Source organism: Doryrhamphus excisus, chromosome 22, assembly GCF_030265055.1.
Source record: "Doryrhamphus excisus isolate RoL2022-K1 chromosome 22, RoL_Dexc_1.0, whole genome shotgun sequence".
In the NCBI taxonomy this organism is placed as follows: domain Eukaryota; kingdom Metazoa; phylum Chordata; class Actinopteri; order Syngnathiformes; family Syngnathidae; genus Doryrhamphus; species Doryrhamphus excisus.
The window spans coordinates 3217046-3235348 of record NC_080487.1 but is presented as its reverse complement, the minus strand read 5'-3'; the positions used below and the strand labels follow the sequence as shown (position 1 = coordinate 3235348).

Here is an 18303-nt window from a genome sequence, read left to right as displayed (position 1 = left end):
CTCGCCATTTTGCAATTTGGATTCCACGGCTTCACACGGTAAATGTTGTGTATAAGTTGCCTAAAGTAAGCATTTTCAAGCATAAAAATGGCTAAAGGAAGTAAAATACAAATGTAAAGCATTCGAAAGACGCATTCAAAGATGCTGATAATACGTAGTATTGAATACTGGTCACTAGGTGTCAGTAATGCTACAGAAATGTACGGTGAAACATACTTTTATTAATCCCTAATAAACACGCAGTCTACTCAAATCTGAAGCCCCTGTCATCACTTTATCACTCAGTTGATCCCGAAAATGACCCCGAATCTTAATATTGCTTAAACACCAGCTCAGTGTTTTCCGACTCATACCAGCGTAGTGTTGCTGAGCATGATGAAAGGTAACTGTGTCATGATAGGTTCATAGTTGTCATCAGCCTCACCGACACCCTGTCACAATATTATTGAATGCTAAGCATCCAATCAATAATAGTGTTATATTCGATTTAACTACTGTAAAAGAAAACCCTGTGTGGGCTGCCACGCTTCCATCTGTGAGCAAGGGTCTTCCATTTTCATGTTATATTTGGTCAGGTGTGTGAATAATACAGTAGTTCACTTGTAGCCTACTGTATGTCAGAGCTGCTGAGTGTGAGTAAGTGAAAAGGTGAATCTACAGTATGTCTGCTGAATTCTATTTTCTCTCTGCAACACATATGCAGCGGGGGAAATAATGATTTATGCCCCAGTTGATTTTCTATATGGCCAGTCTATGATATTTATGTTTTAACCCTCTACTTTATATAAACAGTAACAGTGAGAAATGGAGCTCTGTGGCTCCATGCATGATCTCCCCCGTGTGGGGTATCAGAAGGGAATCAGCGTATATTACACAGCAGACACTTGTTTATGATCTCAAGGGAGCTGGGATCACAGTCACCAAGGAAACCATTGCTAAGTCACTTTGCTGTAATGGACTGAGATCCTGCAGTCCCTGCAAGGTCCCCCAAGACAGTACACATGTGCAAGCCTGTCTGAAGTTTGCCAATGAAAACCTGAATGGTGTGGTCAGATGAGTCGCTGCGGTCGGAGGCAGATCGATACTGAATATGACTGCAGAACAGAGCCGTGTAACCGTACATTATCACATACTACAGTATTAATTGGCCCTGTACCCTAGAAACCGCCCATGAATGATACGGGAAAAGGCCGAAATGATACTGTGTCAAAGCCCAGGGCAGTGATACTGATAAAATATAGAGTTTAAACCATGTCCAGTATCAGCCCCCGTAGCTGTCCACTCAGAGCGCGCTGCTCTGGTATCGTGCCCGTGAAACAACCAATCAGAGAACAGCGTTAAGATAAGACTGTTGATAAAATATTATTGTTGAAATATTTTTGCAATGATTGTGTTTACACTGTTTAGATATAATACATGTAATAAACTGAACATTTTCTGGAAACAAAATGGTCTTTTGATTAAATAGTATGTGATAATAAGCTCATGATTAAATAGTATGTGATAATAAGATCATCACATGGTTTGTCTGGTATCAGGCCCGGTATCATGCCCCCAAGTGTCAGTATCAGCCCGAAGGTCTCTGGCTGATACTGGTCTGATACTGACACTTGGGGGCATGATACCGGTATCAGGCCCGGTATCATGCCCCCAAGTGTCAGTATCAGACCAGTATCAGCCCGAGACCTTCGGTCTGATACTGACACTTGGGGGCATGATACCGGTATCAGGCCCAGTATCATGCCCCCAAGTGTCAGTATCAGCCCGAGCCCTTCGATCTGATACTGACACTTGGGGGCATGATACCGGTATCAGGCCCGGTATCATGCCCCCAAGTGTCAGTATCAGACCAGTATCAGCCCGAGACCTTCGGTCTGATACTGACACTTGGGGGCATTATACCGGTATCAGGCCCGGTATCATGCCCCCAAGTGCCAGTATCAGCGCGAGACCTTCGGTCTGATACTGACACTTGGGGGCATGATACCGGTATCAGGCCCGGTATCATGCCCCCAAGTGTCAGTATCAGCCCGAGACCTTCGGTCTGATACTGACACTTGGGGGCATGATACCGGGCCTGATACCAGACAAACCATGTGATAACCTATAAATCTCTCATGTCTTCAGCCAGAACACTGAAGATGAGTCGTGAATGGGTAAAGGCTCAAAAAAGGCCAGCATTGTTAGTGCAGTGAACGGCATCATGTGATGTCGCCAGGCGTATTATAGCATGCAGAAACCTGCATGAACGCCACAACACGACAGGCTCTGTTAAAAATAGATGGAAAAAATCAGTTATCAATTATTTCCTTCAGTGTAAAAGGCAAACTCAAACATCATTTTCAAAGTATCCTCCAATCGTCAGCCTCCGTGCAAGAGAATAACAAAAGACTGCGATATATACATAGCATCCAACGCCAGTCGGCTCTTACATTGAATGATACTGACAGCTTCCAGTCTATTCAGTGGCTAGCTGCTCCTTTGGTGGTATTTATATCTGCTATTGATCGAGACAGATTTGGCTGAAGAGGAAAAAAAAAGCGGCACTTGAGATTTAGCCATTGACGACAGAATAGGATTTAATAGTGAATCCGTGCGACTCGCCTGCCTGCAAGATGCTCATTGCATGTCACAGTCACCTGCAGGTAGAGCGAGGCGGGCGAGGCGAGAGGCCATCTCCACCTCGCCCACTATCTTCGCTCCATTAAAATGTTCCGTGCGAACGCAGAAAAATCATCACATATTAAAAACGCTCCATCAGCTGCTGCACTGTCCTCTTGGAACCACTGAGCCATCTGTTACAACTGGCTACATTATGGATGGTGATAATGTACAGGACATGGGGGGCAAACACTATTTATAAGGTGTTTTTGTCCCAATTCCAGTGACAGGATGAAAAGCACAGCAAATGGAAGCTGAGGCTTTGTAAACCAATTGGCAGATGTCGCGGGGAACAATGTTTATGAAGGACAGTCCATGCTATGGCGTACGTACACGAGGCCAGAGGTTCTCAATTATTAATTTCACTTTCTAATGTGTTGCAATCATTATTATTAAGTGCGTGGAAAGGTTTTTCGGTTCATGGTGTATCTGAGGGGTGAATGAGAGCAGCTGGTTCAGTTCCACAATGATTTTTGTGGCGGCACGGTGGACGAGTGGTTAGCGCGCAGGCCTCACAGCTAGGAGACCAGGGTTCAATTCCACCCTCGGCTATCTCTGTGTGGAGTTTGCATGCGTGGGTTTTCTCCGGGTACTCCGATTTCCTCCCACAGGTTAATTGCCCACTCCAAATTGTCCATAAGTATGAATGTGAGTGTGAATGGTTGTTTGTCTATATGTGCCCTGTGATTGGCTGGCCACCAGTCCCCCGCCTGTCGCCCAAAGACAGCTGGGATAGGCTCCAGCAACCCCCGCGACCCTCATGAGGATAAGCGGTAGAAAATGAATGAATGAATATTACATTTTAGGGCTGCATGGCGGATGAGTGGTTAGCACACATACCTCACAGCTCGGACACCCGAGTTCAATTCCACTCTCGGCCATCTCTGTATGGAGTTTGCATGTTCTCCCCGTGCATGCGTGGGTTTTCTCCGGGTACTCCGGTTTCCTCCCACATTCCAAAAACATGCTAGGTTAATTGGCCACAGGTATGAATGTGAGTGTGAATGGTTGTTTGTCTATATGTGCCCTGTGATTGGCTGGCCACCAGTCCAGGGTGTACCCCGTTTCTCGCCCGAAGACAGCTGGGATAGGCTCCAGCACCCCCGCGACCCTCATGAGTAGAAGCAGTAGAAAATGAATGAATTATTAATAATAATAGGTCAGTTTCTTCTGTAGACCACCCTACTGCCTGGGCATGAAACTGTACCTGCAAGTCTTTATTGTGGGCGGAATTCTCCCAAGTAATAATATGTGCTGGAGTTGGGAGACGGGCATCTCTTTATAGCGTGAGATAAAGGCAATCTAGCGGTGCGTCAAACAGACGGCACGTTAAGTCTGTCCCCTTCCTCTCAAGCTTGGCCAGGTCGCCATATACACACGGCATACACATTGCTACGCACCTTATGGTGGCGTAGCAATCAAATAGCACAAACGCACAACCGGCGACCCACTGTAAACGGCTCTGCGACCCACTCGTTGAGTATCACTTTAAGTATAAGTTGCAAAAAAACTTGCGTCGTAGGAATGTAACGACTTCTTACAATGTTTACATTCCAATCAGATCACAGCTTTTGTTTACTTTCAAATTCCTTCAAAAGAGTGACGCTCTTTCTCTCGCTGTGGGCGGCCAATTCAATGAGCAAGTCGTACCTCATGCGGCGACAAATCAATGACCGCTGAGGCCTTCTTCGAATCAGACATGACGACACAGTCCCGCAGAGATAGCAAGAGAAACAATGAGATCTTAGCAGCAAAAATAAAACAAGCAATGTGCGCTGGTCCGACTCACTTAACTGCAGTCTCTCTGACATCGATCAATTCCCGTTGATCACTGGACTTATAGGAGTCTGCCATGTGAAAACAAACATGTTGCGGCTTTCTTTTTAGAACACTCGAGGATGACTAATCCTCTATTTAAAGGGCTCAGTCCACAACCGAATCCTAGCAGCAAGGAAGCAATCAATTGGAGATGGCGAGGTGACTCAAATCCCTTTCAGGGGAAACTGTTGGGTGGTCAATTGTGTAATGTCGGAGATAGGGAGACATTTCAAGGAGCAATGACAGGAAGTAGAAAACAGACGTTCTTTTAACAATGAGTTGCGTGGTGACTCGCGTTTAATGACAGTGATGCAGCGCAATATAGGCATCCGCAAATCCATCACGCAATTCATTCCCAATAATGTATTCAATGGTGGGCTCAAATGTTATATGCATTATGGGCATACCCTAAGTATCATTCATCCGTGCTTTTTCTATGCCGCTTATCCTCACTACGGTCACAGGTGTGCTGGAGCCTACCCCAGCTCTCTTATTTCTTGCTTGACAACACTCAGTCAATATTCAGGACCGTGGAAAAGTCAAAGGAATTCAGTGAAGACCTCACAAGGACAACTGTAAATTTAAACAAGACAATAAGCTCAGAAAGCTTTCAAGATCTTCCAGAATCTGCACCTATTCCAGCTGTATTTCCTTGAATTGGATCCAAAAAAAAACTCTAATTGGTCCCAGTTAAGAGCTTGTACAGCATGTACCAGGGCATGCCCATATAAGGAAGTGTGGTAGGAAAAAAAGCCATCCCTTTCAAATAAGCAAACCTCAATACTTAACACTAGAATAGAGCATTCCAACAACAAATATAGACCTGAAAAGGGGGGGAAAGCACTTAAAGGTCCCCTTTAAGTGAATACATTGTACTCTAATGAAGTATTACTTCAAAACGGGATTTGTATGTGGTAGATTTACTCCAGTTACAACAGGTTGCAGTGTTGTATTTGCAGTACCTCGATGAAGATACCGTCATTACACCGGAAACATTCATTACACGGTTGAGGTCTACTTCAATGAGTGGTACTCTAGCTGAGTGTTTGTGTATAGTGGCAGATATGGTGGTTTTACAACGGAGATAAGGGGGGGGGGGGTTCTTATAGCGTGTCATACCTGGCCAGTGCTTGGACCTTCACCGTGTGTCTCTCCTCCAGCTCAGCTAGCTTCTTCTTCAGGAGCTCCGTTTCCTGCCTCATGCCTGCTGAATGCTCCATTTCCCCATCCAGCAGGCTGCGAAGAGACCTGGCAAACACATCAAGTGGACCCATCAGTTGGGAGAAGAAGTTTATGGTACGGGGAAAACTGAACTGAACTAGATGACATGCTCTTCCAACTCATTGACTTATAAAGTAACGTTCTTGTTGTTATCGTGTACTGCAGTAAGTTGCTTAAAATTGAGATTGAGAGATAACACACACATATATTTCATATACTTTCAAATGCTGTTTGGTTTTACTATGAAAATGAACGTCCCCCATGCATCCATTTTTGGACTGGTGGCGCACAAGAGGGCAGGCATTGGATGTGGAGAAAAAAGGAAAGCAAAACACGATGGTGGTCTCGGAAGTCAGGAGGGAGGAAGATGAGGGCTACAAAACCAAAGCCGTGAGCCAATCTCAGCAGGGTAGCTGGACAAATTGGGCGGCCGTCATCGACAGGGGCCGATCTGTGGAAACCGCCCCCAGGCAAGGTTGAGCCTTCTGATCAGGTCCACAAACGGTACTCTCCCGAGCTCCCAAAACCTACACCAAAGGCTTTGGGTAAAGAAGAGCCCTGCCACCTCTGCGGGTCACCTGAGTCCCAACCTGCAGCGCATCCTCTCGGGGCGGTACGAGTACACTAACCCAAGGCCGATATGGATGATGGTGCCTCAACAGAGTCCTGCAAAGGACTAGAGGAGGTCAACGAAGCCCGCAGGCTCGAAGTAAACAAGACAAGGGGGAGCGGCCTTAAGCAGCTCATTAAAGAAGAAGTCTTTGCTGTCTGATGGAGTCGAGCTAAATCGGTAGCTCGACCAGCCCCGCCCCCCCACACGAGCTTACAACTTCTCTCTGACCAGACATTGCGCTCTCGCCCACTGCTAGAAAGCCCATCATCATGGCTCAAATGACAGTCGCAAGTGGGAGAAATATGCAGGTTGGAGATTTTACACACACCCAGTGGAAGACACCTACTGAAGCTAAACTTGAACCTCCACTCAGGGAATCAGAGGCCCCAAAAACCCTAGCAGAAGAACCAGAAATGGCAAATGAACCTCATGAACTCCATTCAATTCTATTAATTACAAAGTTCTCCATTTTTTTTGTTCACATTGCTCATCTGCAATGGGAAATATCTGAACAACACAACAAGTATCAAATCAGTCAAGTCCAAAATAAGATATGGAAGCGGTACATAAGGAGACGATCCCAACGTACCCGTTTTGTTCCTCCAGCTCGTCTTTCCTGTTCATCATGGCGACAATAGCCTGACGCAGCTCCACTGCAACGAGAGGTTGGTACAACTTTATTTACATACATGTAGAGCTGCAACAATGCATTATGGTTATAAAAAAAAATCAGACTAAAATAAGTCTAATGGAGTGTGACTATTATTATTCATTATAAAATGCATTTTTCTGAATACCCTTCTAGTAAAAAGGCAAAGGGGATACTAGTAATAAGAAGATTTAGCATGAAGTTATACTACAGTTTCAGACTTTGGGAAGCACACTGATTGCCTGTAATGATCTTAGAAGCAGAGAAGATGTGTTAAGTCGAGCACGCCATCATTTTGAGCCAACATGGATCATTTAGATTTCTGATACTTTGCCGTGTTGGGTGAGATGAGGTCACCGCCATTTTCTGACACAAGTCTGGATTCATGCAACAATAACAAAAAAACATTTCCTCACATGGTCTGATTATGTATACTCTATTGGTTAATACCAGTGTCCATTCATCCGTTTTCTATGCCGGGTGGGAGGCGGGGTACACCCTGGACTGGTGGCCAGCCAATCACAGGGCACATATAGACAAACAACCATTCACACTCACATTCATACCTATGGACAATTTGGAGTCGCCAATGAACCTAGCATGTTTTTGGAATGTGGGAGGAAACCGGAGTACCTGGACAAAACCCATGCAAAATGAAAATCAAACCCAGGTCTCCTGACTGTGTGGCCTACATGCTAACCGCTCGTCTACCATGCAGCTGTCATAATATATATTCAGTGTGTGGTTTATACTTTTAAGTGTGCAGGAGTAATAATAATATGAGTATAAATGTTACAATAGGGGTGCTAGTTCATGTCTAAAGGGCTCTAATAATGGTAAAAAAAAAAACGCATTTAGACGGTTTTCTACAGTTTTTTCTACACGCTAACTATGAAATATTTCCTTTATAAATAAGGACTCCTACTTAATGGAAAGTACTGATCACAGTTGGGTCTGGAACCGCAATAAACAAGGAATTACTTCTCACTAATATATCTTACCTTTAACAAACACCCGATCCACTATTTTAAGGAAATACAGTATGCTATTTATAGATGATACTGTGTATACAGTATTTTGAAGTCCTACAGTGGCCTAGTTGGCCGCACAGTCAGGAGATCCAGGTTCAAATCTCCATTGGAACATCTCTGTGGCTTATCTGTGACCCAGATGATCGCTGCAAGCTTAGAGAAAACCCTGCATTCTTATTTATTTTAATAGTTTTTCAACTGGCCTGCTCAATAGATAACACAATAAATTGAAGAGTTGACTGAACTAAATCGTAAAAGTCAAATTAAAACAATATATACAATAACATAAATGTATCACAAATGTACGTATCATCCACAGTCGGCTGCAAGAAGATGCACTTATCAACTTAACAAGATTTCCAAAAATAACAACCAAAAGAATTAACTACTGTGTACCGTGTACACAAAGACCACTGGTCTCATAGCGCTCATAACTAATGTAGGATGTCCATGTCGCCCCAGATACAAGTAGGTCTCCTTGCAGCCCTGGGCTTAAGTGCCTGGTTTGGCTTGGTGAGGAGGAGCGAGCAGGAGGAGGAAACGGGAGTGTGATGAAGAGCACAAAAAAGAAGTAGACGTGGGGAGAGCTTCTATACATCACGGCATCAGCGGGGGCCAGAAATAAAAGTGACCTTTAGTGTGACCACGCGTTCACAACGGATGCCACAGATGAGCCATTAGGGACTTGAGTAGAGCCAAAGTACCCTTTTTGTCCACGCTGTGGGACTTCACTAATGACATCACAAGTTAAGTGTGGATCGTGAGTGAAGAAGTATATGTAAGTCTGGAATCTACACATGTGTAGAACCATCCCCAGCACCGTGCATCCCTTATGCAGGTGCTTTGGTAATTAACGACTTCATGGCCATGTTTTAACTTTCTCCTTATATATTGTACTTTAATTACACTCAACAGTCTTCTCTTGGTGCATCCCTGCTCTATTATATCGGCTCATTAAGCTGCCACGTGTAATTTCCGTACAAATATAACCAGCCACCGCATAACCACCGATATTTTGTGTATTTTTTTGTAAGCACATATGGCAATTATTTTACAAAGCGCACCAAAGCGTTTTCATTTTCAAGCAGTGTGTGAAATACAGTTTGATTGTATGATTGGCAAATGAATTTAGCGATTAAATTGCAGCTAACGAGTAATGCAGGGAACACGGGGTGCAGGTAGGATTGCAAGGTTTATGTGTCTTTCTTTGTGAATACCAACATGTCCATATATGGAACTCTTTGCTCCATTCACTCCGTGCTTGCCCCGACCTTCCCACCTTCAAATAACAAGTCAACAAGTTTCAATAAAAAGTTTTTAATGTTTTTATAACGGACCCACTTTTAGCCCTGTTTTAGCTCGGAATGAATGTATGGATATTGTATTTTAATGCATCGTTTACTCTGTTTTTACTCAACTCTATTTTTATTTTTTTTTCTCTACTGTAAAGCGTCTTTGAGTACTCTGAAAAGTGCTATAGAAATAAAATGTATTATTAATTTCCTCTGTAATTTCCTGTAATAACCAGCCACTGCATAACCAGTCTATATTTTGTCCATTTTTTGTAAACATATATGGCAATTATTTTACAAAGATCAAAGTAAAACTCACGCCAAAGCGTGTGTGAAATACAGTTTGATTGTATGATTGGCAAATGAATTAGCGATTAGATTGGCGCTAACGAGCAACGCAGGGAACACGGGGTGCAGGGAGGATTGCAAGGTTTATGTGTCTTTCTTTGTGAATACCAACATGGACACCTGCAGCTTATAGACAAGTACATATATGGAACTCTTTGCCCCGACCTTCCCACTTTCAAAAAAAACTCAAAACCCACCTGTTTAAATCCGTTTTTAATGTCTAACTTCATACCAGACTGCGGCGCCCCGCCCCGCTTTTAGCATTGTTTTAGCTCTGAATGAATGTATGGATATTGTATTTTAATGCATTGTTTACTCTGTTTTTACTTTTGTCTTTTTCGCTGCTGTAAAGCGTCTTTGAGTACTCTGAAAAGTGCTATACAAATGAAATGTATTATTATTTATTATTATATGTGCAAAAAAAAAACATTCTCTCTAAATTTGCTGGGTGCGGTTTATCGTCAGGTGCACTCAGATTTGGCAGATTTCAGATTTTCGGCACATTTCGACAGATGTTTTGATAATGTGCCTCATATAAAGGAAAGTCTTGGACTGATTCCGAGTTAGGGAATGCTGCTTCTACCATGATCTATCCCGACTGGCTTTCTTTGAGCCAGACGGCAGTAAACACTAGCACTGATGCAAAGTAAATAAAAAGTCAAAAAGTTCAACCGTGGAAAAGCGTACCAAGGTGGCAGTGAGTAAATCCGCATTTTTCCCTACTCGATATAGTCTAGGAATCTTAGAATAAAAGGAGTTTTCATGGCAAATTTCAAGGCTAGCTAAACATCAATCAGCTTCACTTTGGATACCACTCAGGCTTGACTGGGCTGGTTAGTGGCTGACCGCTCACTCCAGCGCTGGCACTGCAATTGCTTGTATTCGCTCCAAATAGAATAAATTGCTAATCTTACTATTTGACTCAGATGGTCATTTCACAGTTGAAAGAATGAGAGTGCCCAGGTGGTGGTTCCCCACCCCGCCCCCCCACCATAAAAAGGAGAGACCAAACACTTTGTTTACTGTGCGTCCAAAGCTGAGTTTTGTCTCTCGATGTGGCGTTACCGCCAAGATGGCAGCTGTTGAGAAGACCCACTAGGATCCATCACAGCTTCACTTTACTCGTATTTCACTGGAGGACGAAAAACGTGGTATTAAGTGACTACTTTCTTATTTGTTATTTTTTATTTCAGGCATTTTCAGCCACATTTCAGTATCTTCAGTACGTCATGTGGCTGAAAATCTTTTTTTTTTTTTACTTGTTTTAAATTACAATTCAGTATGACATGGTTTTATTATGTTAAATGTATTTCCTCTCAGCCTGTCACATCCTACTCTTACTTTTTATTTCCCATGACGAATTAGCATACACCTGGAGAATGGGGCTGTACTATAATGTGATTTCCCACCACCCCCTACACACACGGAATCAAGTATTTTAAAAAAAAAAATAAGAAAACTTGCTGGTCTCATTCCGGAGTGCCAACCAACACATACAAATGTGTCACTCTTTTTTTTTGGTGTTGGAAATTGTACAATCAGACATGTGGACCAAGATGAACACGATTCCATCCATAATTATCTTCCTAATGCGGATTCTGCTTGAGCTCACAGACCACCTTCACTTCTTCTCTTGGCTCCTCAGGCCTTTGTGATGTTGCCTCTCTATCCATACATGTATCTTAATATCTTAGGTGCTACAAAAGAAGGCATCAATTACATTCACTGACATTGTGAACGCTGATGCCCAAGAGGCAGCGGATTCATGTCAATGTCTATTTACTGGACAAACAGTGCCACCTTGTGGATAATGCTGACATTGATCTGGAAACTGTGATACTCTGTAACGGCCATTTACACAATTGAATCTCTATAAAGCTGAATTCATTTGTAATTAAAACTTCATCAAATAATACCTCCCTCGTTTCATCATAAGGCAGTAAAAAGATTTAATGGAAAGGTTGTAATGAAATCTAATAAAATTGTACTGGTATAGCTTTACCAAAATATAGCAAAAGGATTTATCATCACATTGGAGTTGAAGAATAGATTTTAAAACACTTCCATTGTTTTTTTTAAAGGTCTTAAAGGTCAGCTGACTAGGTTTCAGCTTTAAAAAGATATTTTAAAGATCCCAAAAGTTTGAGCCAAAACTCAGTGAGGCCTCTTTTCGACACTACAACCGTGTATGTTTCACGATGTACGGGAATTAAATAAATTTTCTTTACAGATTTTTTTTTGTTTTGAAAGCCCTACAAATGGTGGCACATCTTATATATAAACTCACTCAATGCGGTCCCCAGCGTCATTTTACAAAGAACACTAAAATCATCACACAGCAACTTAACACCCAAAAGGTACACCTAAGAAATATACAAGACATTTACCAGTATAAGCTAAAAATTATTTTTAAAAAACAGCCATTTCAACTTTTTCCCATAATGCATTATTCCCAGCAGAGCAGTCCATTGGCCAATAGGTGTTCTATTGAGTAATGACCTCTTGCATTTTCTGATATGCAAAAGAAAGAGCTACCGTTTCCTCGCTGACTTGTGAGAGGCACAGTATTTAAGCGATTAGTAGTCGTTCCGGAGTGTAGGAAATTTTAAAAATTTTAAATTAAAATTAGAACATGGCCGTAAATTGGCCAAGACGCTGTTCAAAGTTTAAGAAAAACACTTGAAAGTGTCCACAAATTAGCCACTGATGTGATTTTTTTGTTGTTGTTGTCAGAATTCTGGCAAACATGGCGTAGCGGATGAGCAAGAAGAGGCAGGACAGAAGGAATGGATGGAAAACTGAGAAACACTCACCGACTGTCATGGACTCTGGCAGAGCAGATGCTGGCAGCCCGCTGCCGAGGGGAGCAGACCGCGCCAACGGACTGGAGTCCATACTGAAACACATCAATATTCTGAATGTCAAAGTATTTTCACACAAGTTAAAGCTGTGGAGCAGATGGCTTAAGTCTAATACTCTTCTTCGCACCGTAACACATCCTACATGACTGGAGCAGATGCTTACTTCGATGGCAGCCATGATCGGAGGCTATCGCAGCTCTCCGCGGGTCCCGCTGACTCACACTGAGCAGGAAAGGCCGCCGAGTCCTCCACGGAGTTGACTGAAACGACGTAGAAATCAAAGTCATTGTAAGGAGGAACAGAAATGCTCATATGAAGGGAAATCCGAGCTTTTACAGAAGTGATTGACAGCTGCCGCTGCACACGACAGAACCTTCCGTTCTTGAATGATCACTAAATTACTGAAGATATGAATTAACGTGGACTCCATATTTGCTTAGATCAGGGGTGGGCAAACTACGGCCCGGGGGCCACATCCGGCCCGCCAAGTGTTTGAATACGGCCCGCCCAATCTTTCAAAAGTATTTAATTTAAACTCAACATACAACCTGGCATCATGGCCTGCGCCAACCTTTTGATGGTTGTATCAATTTCGTTATTTGACATGGTCTGTTGTTTACAAAGTGCTCCTGAAAAAAGAGACACAAGCACATAATAATAATAAAAATTAAAATAATAGTTATTATATTATTATTATAACTATTATGATATTAGATTTATTATATTAATGCTAATTATTATATTAATTATATATAATAATATTGTTATATTTGCATATTTTACATAATAATAATATAATAATTATTATTTTAATTTTATTTTAATTTTTATAATATTTTATTATTTTTTAAATATTTAAAAATAAATATAAAATAATAAATAATAATATCAGATTGCATGACAATTTTACAGATACAATAATACCAGGTGGACTGTTACGTGTAAAATATATAGTCTGCCCCCCCCCGGAAATTTTGTTATATCAATGAGTCAAAAAGTTTGCCCACCCCTGGCTTAGATGTTCACTTCCTTGTGTGGGGTCCCGTCTGGAGTACATTACCTGGCTGGGGGGTGGCGGCGTTGAGGGGGATGAGGATGCTTGAGCTGCTGTGGTCCGTCAGGACCTGCACGGGGCTCCATGTGGACACGCTGGGCAGACTTCCCACCAGCATCCTAAATCGAGAACATTTACGGTTCAGTCTGGCTGGCTGGCTGTGACCTTTCCTTTCTTGGCAATCGATACACTCAGCTTGCATGTAACATTCTGACATTTGAGACTTTGAACAAGAAGATCTAGTTTGGGATGTCTCATTTTCTTTTTCAGTGGGGGGCATTTTGGGGGGGGGATTTGATTTGACTGATTGGCAAGGTTCCTCCCACATTCCAAAAACATGCGAGGTTAATTCTTGACTCCAAATTCACCATAAGTATGAATGTGAGTGTGAATGGTTGTTTGTCTATATGTGCCCTGTGATTGGCTGGCCACCAGTCCAGGGTGACAGCTGGGATAGGCTCCAGCAACCCCCCGACCCTTGTGAGGAAAAGCGGTAGACCTCATCTCAGCTCTTTGGATTGCGCCACTGAAGCTAGTGCTTTGATTAAAGCGAGGTAAGTACAGTGGAGGCTGCACGGTGGACAAGTGGTTAGCACACAGGCCTCACAGCTAGGAGACCAGGGTTCAATTCCACCCTCGGCCATCTCTGTATTGCCATAGGTATGAATGTGAGTGTGAATGGTTGTTTGTCTATATGTGCCCTGTGATTGGCTGGCCACCAGTCCAGGGTGTACCCTGCCTCTTGCCCGTAGACAGCTGGGATAGGCTCCAGCAACCCCCGCCACCCTTGTGAGGAAAAGCGGTAGACCTCAGCTTTTTGGATTGTGCCACTGAAGCTAGTGCTTTGATTAAAGCAAGGTAAGTACAGTGGAGGCTGCACGGTGGTCGAGTGGTTAGCACACAGGTCTCACAGCTAGGAGACCAGGGTTCAATTCCACCCTCGGCCATAGGTATGAATGTGAGTGTGAATGGTTGTTTGTCTATATGTGCCCTGTGATTGGCTGGCCACCAGTCCGGGGTGTACCCCGCCTCTCGCCTGAAGACAGTTGGGATAGGCTCCAGCACCCCCGGCGACCCTCGTGATGGCAAGAATAAATGATTGGCAAGGATTTTTTAGTACTGCACAAAGAAAAAGGGAAAAAATCCAAAATTCTAAATATGTATTATTATATGTACACATATTATTATATGTGTAGTATATTTAGTCTGGAGGAATCTGTAATAATAATACTGTAATAATAGTAATAAAGTAATCCGTTATTATTATTATTAGTTAATTGGTTCCAGTCCCGACCGAGACGAGTGAATTTCTGTAAAGTTCCTTCTTTATCAATATAATATTTTTGTAGTTACTTGTTTAGAACATTCTAAATACAGTTTTTAACATTATTAGAGCCCCGTGGACATGAACTAACACCCCTATAGTCACCTTTACACTTGCATTTCCAAATATTGTCGAACTAATAGCATAGAATAATCCATTTAAGTTCAGAAAAAGACTTTCACAGGCGTGTGTGTGTGTGTGTGTCTGTGTGTGTGTGTGAGACTTTAGTCTTTTGACAACTCACTGGTTATTGTTCCTCTCCTCCTCCTGGATGTGTGCTCTAGGTTTATACTTCTCTTCCTCGTCCTCTTCATCCTCTTCCTCTTCGTTATCTATACTCTTGCTGTCTGGCAGGGGAGGCGTAGGCATGGGTGGCGTACGAGGAGGAGGACGGGGCGACCCCACCCAGCTCAAGGAACCCGAGTCCACCAGCCCGTTTTGAGACGGCTCGAGGAGATCAAGCCCTTCCTCCACGCTGCTCCGAACAGGACTGGCCTGACTCTTGCTCGTCTTCTGGAAGTCCTCCTCGCCTTCTTCTTCATCCTCAGCCCCTCCATCGAGGTCATCATCAAAGGAAATAATGTTGGTGATCTTCTTCTTCCTCCGCCGCTCCCTCCTCAGCCCTGAATCTGGGCAAGAAAAAGGTGACATTTTAAGTGGAATGGAACATTAGGGGGTCGGGGGGTCAGGGGTTAAATAAGTGTTTCCTACCGGCAGAGGTGCTGCGCGGCAGGACCGGCAGCGGGTCAGAGGGTCCGTACACTTTGGGGTTGAAGCCCGGAACCACGGCTGTGGCGGTGCTGATCTCTCGAAGCAGAGTGCTAACCCCTTGTGTGGACTCCTTCCACAGGCTGCCGATACCCTGCGTGGACTCCTTGAGGAGGTGCGTCATGGTGGAGCCGCCTCCTCTTGATGGCCCTCCGTTCAAGTCGTTGTTGTCGATGTTGATGGCAAAGAGGATGGAGTTTAAACCTGAAGAAAGGAGAGAAATAATAATTATTACCTTAATAAGCATTCCTTTTGCAACATTCGTGTTTACATGCTGTAAATCAGGGGTCTCAAACTCAATTTACTTGGGGGCCACTGGAGCTAGGGTCTGGGTGAGACTGGGCCGCATCAGGTTTTCCAAAAAAAAAAAAAAACGCATTTATTAAAAACAGAAAAATGAATAAACTTTGCTTTGGTTCCGATTACACTGTTAAATAACAAATATCTTACTTTTTTATTTTTCTACACAAAATAAGATGAAAAATAAATAAAAATCAATCAATCAGTAATAAATAAATAAATATAATAATAATAATAAAACGGCAAATAATAAAAACTTAAGAAACCACATATAGTTGGTGGGTAGACAAATTATTTTTTTCAGATTAAAATGAACAAAGCATTATTAGAGCCCTGTAGACATGACAAAACACGACTATAGTCACATTTATACTCTTTTTATTTACAACATATTGTGCAACTGCAGGGTCTTGAGACACATGCTAACTCGCAAACTAGAGAGCTAGCGACCTAAACGGTAGCCTTCAAGTTATTTCCTTTAAACTTAAATAGCCAAAAACTTACCACTTCCACACGGATAGGGAGGATAACTATTAACAGTTATTTAACCTTTAACATGAACATTATTCATTCATTCATTCATTTTCTACCGCTTTTTCCTCACGAGGGTCGCGGGGGGTGCTGGAGCCTATCCCAGCTGTCTTCGGGCGAGAGGCGGGGTACACCCTGGACTGGTCGCCAGCCAATCACAGGGCACATATAGACAAACAACCATTCACACTCACATTCATACCTATGGACAATTTGGAGTGGCCAATTAACCTAGCATGTTTTTGGAATGTGGGAGGAAACCGGAGTACCCGGAGAAAACCCACGCATGCACGGGGAGAACATGCAAACTCCACACAGAGATACATGAACATTAATCAAACGTAATAATTTTTTCTGGGTACATGATACCATACAGCATCCATATCAAACTTGCGTGGGCCGCACTAACATTAAACTTTCATATCAAGGCGGGGGCCTCAAACTAGTGTCCTGCGGGCCACATTTGGCCCACGGCCCGCATGTTTGAGACCACTGCTGTAAATGGTTCAAGGAAAAGCAGATCTATGATCAATAATAGTCACCAAATTACTGCTTTTTTGTTTTGACAAATGGCATTGCATGTGCACCCTGCAAACTCACCTGCAGCCATGGTGGGAAGCATACTACCTCGCTCTTCATCCAGCAGAAAAGCCCATTCTTCATAGTAAGTACTAAAAAAAAAAAGGTGAAGTTAATCAAGACGGTGCATAAAAACGCAAACACACATAAATATCAACGACTGCACTCATTGGGAAAGAGTTTATGGCGCTGGCATAAAAAAAAAAAAACACATTGAAACACCACTCACCCGAGGCGTGGTCGATCAGCCAGCAGCATGTGCAGGTAGCGTTCCAACGAGTGCTCGTTAAGAGCGCAGCGCAGCCAGGCGCGACCGCGCCCCAGCTCTGAGGAGATGTGATGGAGTGAGTAGAAGCGCTGGAGCTCGTGCCTGTTGAGATGCTCTTTCACGTAGAACCAGAAGGTGACCTCTGGAAGAAGAAAAGCAGAATGAATACGACAATCATCAACTCTTTTGAACAGGCGCACATAAACAACACAAAGTAACGGTTGTTTTACATGAATATCATTTATTTATAAATGTAACACAAATATAACACCTTGAACTAATTTCTTTAATACTTAAACTCTTCAAGAATTTCACTTCCCATAAAACAGGACAACATCTATTGGTGTAAAACTGTGCAATGTTAAACAACAGCACTTAAATAGTGCACAGTTTTTAGGGGGGTTGTGGCGACTTCGGTTGACTATGAACAGAATGGGATCCCGAGGCTATCCATGCAGTTATACTTCCCCGTGTGAAGCCAACACAAAGCTCTGCAGCAGAACATAAATGCTAATGGTTTTATTTCATTTGAACATGCATCAGATTACAATTGAGTGCATCCCATAATCAGTTCCCAGTTCCACATGTCCAAAAGGAGTAGGAAGAAACAAAGCTTATTAAATCCTACCCCTCCATCTGGTACTTTTACAATCAGTAACTGTTACATTTGTTCACTTCCTGCTTTCCTAATATAGTTTAGGGTTTTAAATTAAATTAAATTAAATTAAATTAAATTAAATTACATTAAATTACATTAAATTACATTAAATTACATTAAATTACATTAAATTTTTTGTCACATACCGAAGTAGGAGGTGATATGACCATCCAATGATGGTCAAGACCCTTCATCCTTGTATTTAGCAAACATCAACTGCTTGTATGGTTTCTTGAATTGGCTCATCGTTGTTTGATTTCCTTACTCAATCCATCCCATAGTTTGATTCCACATACTGAAATGCTATGGTTTTTTAACGTAGTCCTA

At 42.7% G+C, this 18303-nt stretch overlaps 1 protein-coding gene across 1 annotated transcript in view; it reads right to left on the bottom strand.

Annotated features, from left to right (window-relative positions):
• The window catches only part of snx29 (sorting nexin 29), a 94988-nt gene that overhangs the window by 74927 nt on the left and 1758 nt on the right, over positions 1 to 18303 (bottom strand). The window contains exons 5-13 of the mRNA XM_058061693.1: positions 17280 to 17460; positions 17072 to 17142; positions 15584 to 15844; positions 15117 to 15501; positions 13555 to 13667; positions 12658 to 12754; positions 12447 to 12529; positions 6903 to 6966; positions 5599 to 5727 (exon numbers count right to left, since the gene is read on the bottom strand). Of these exons, the coding sequence (XP_057917676.1) occupies positions 5599 to 5727; positions 6903 to 6966; positions 12447 to 12529; positions 12658 to 12754; positions 13555 to 13667; positions 15117 to 15501; positions 15584 to 15844; positions 17072 to 17142; positions 17280 to 17460 (1384 nt within the window). The remainder of the gene's footprint in view (positions 1 to 5598; positions 5728 to 6902; positions 6967 to 12446; positions 12530 to 12657; positions 12755 to 13554; positions 13668 to 15116; positions 15502 to 15583; positions 15845 to 17071; positions 17143 to 17279; positions 17461 to 18303) is intronic.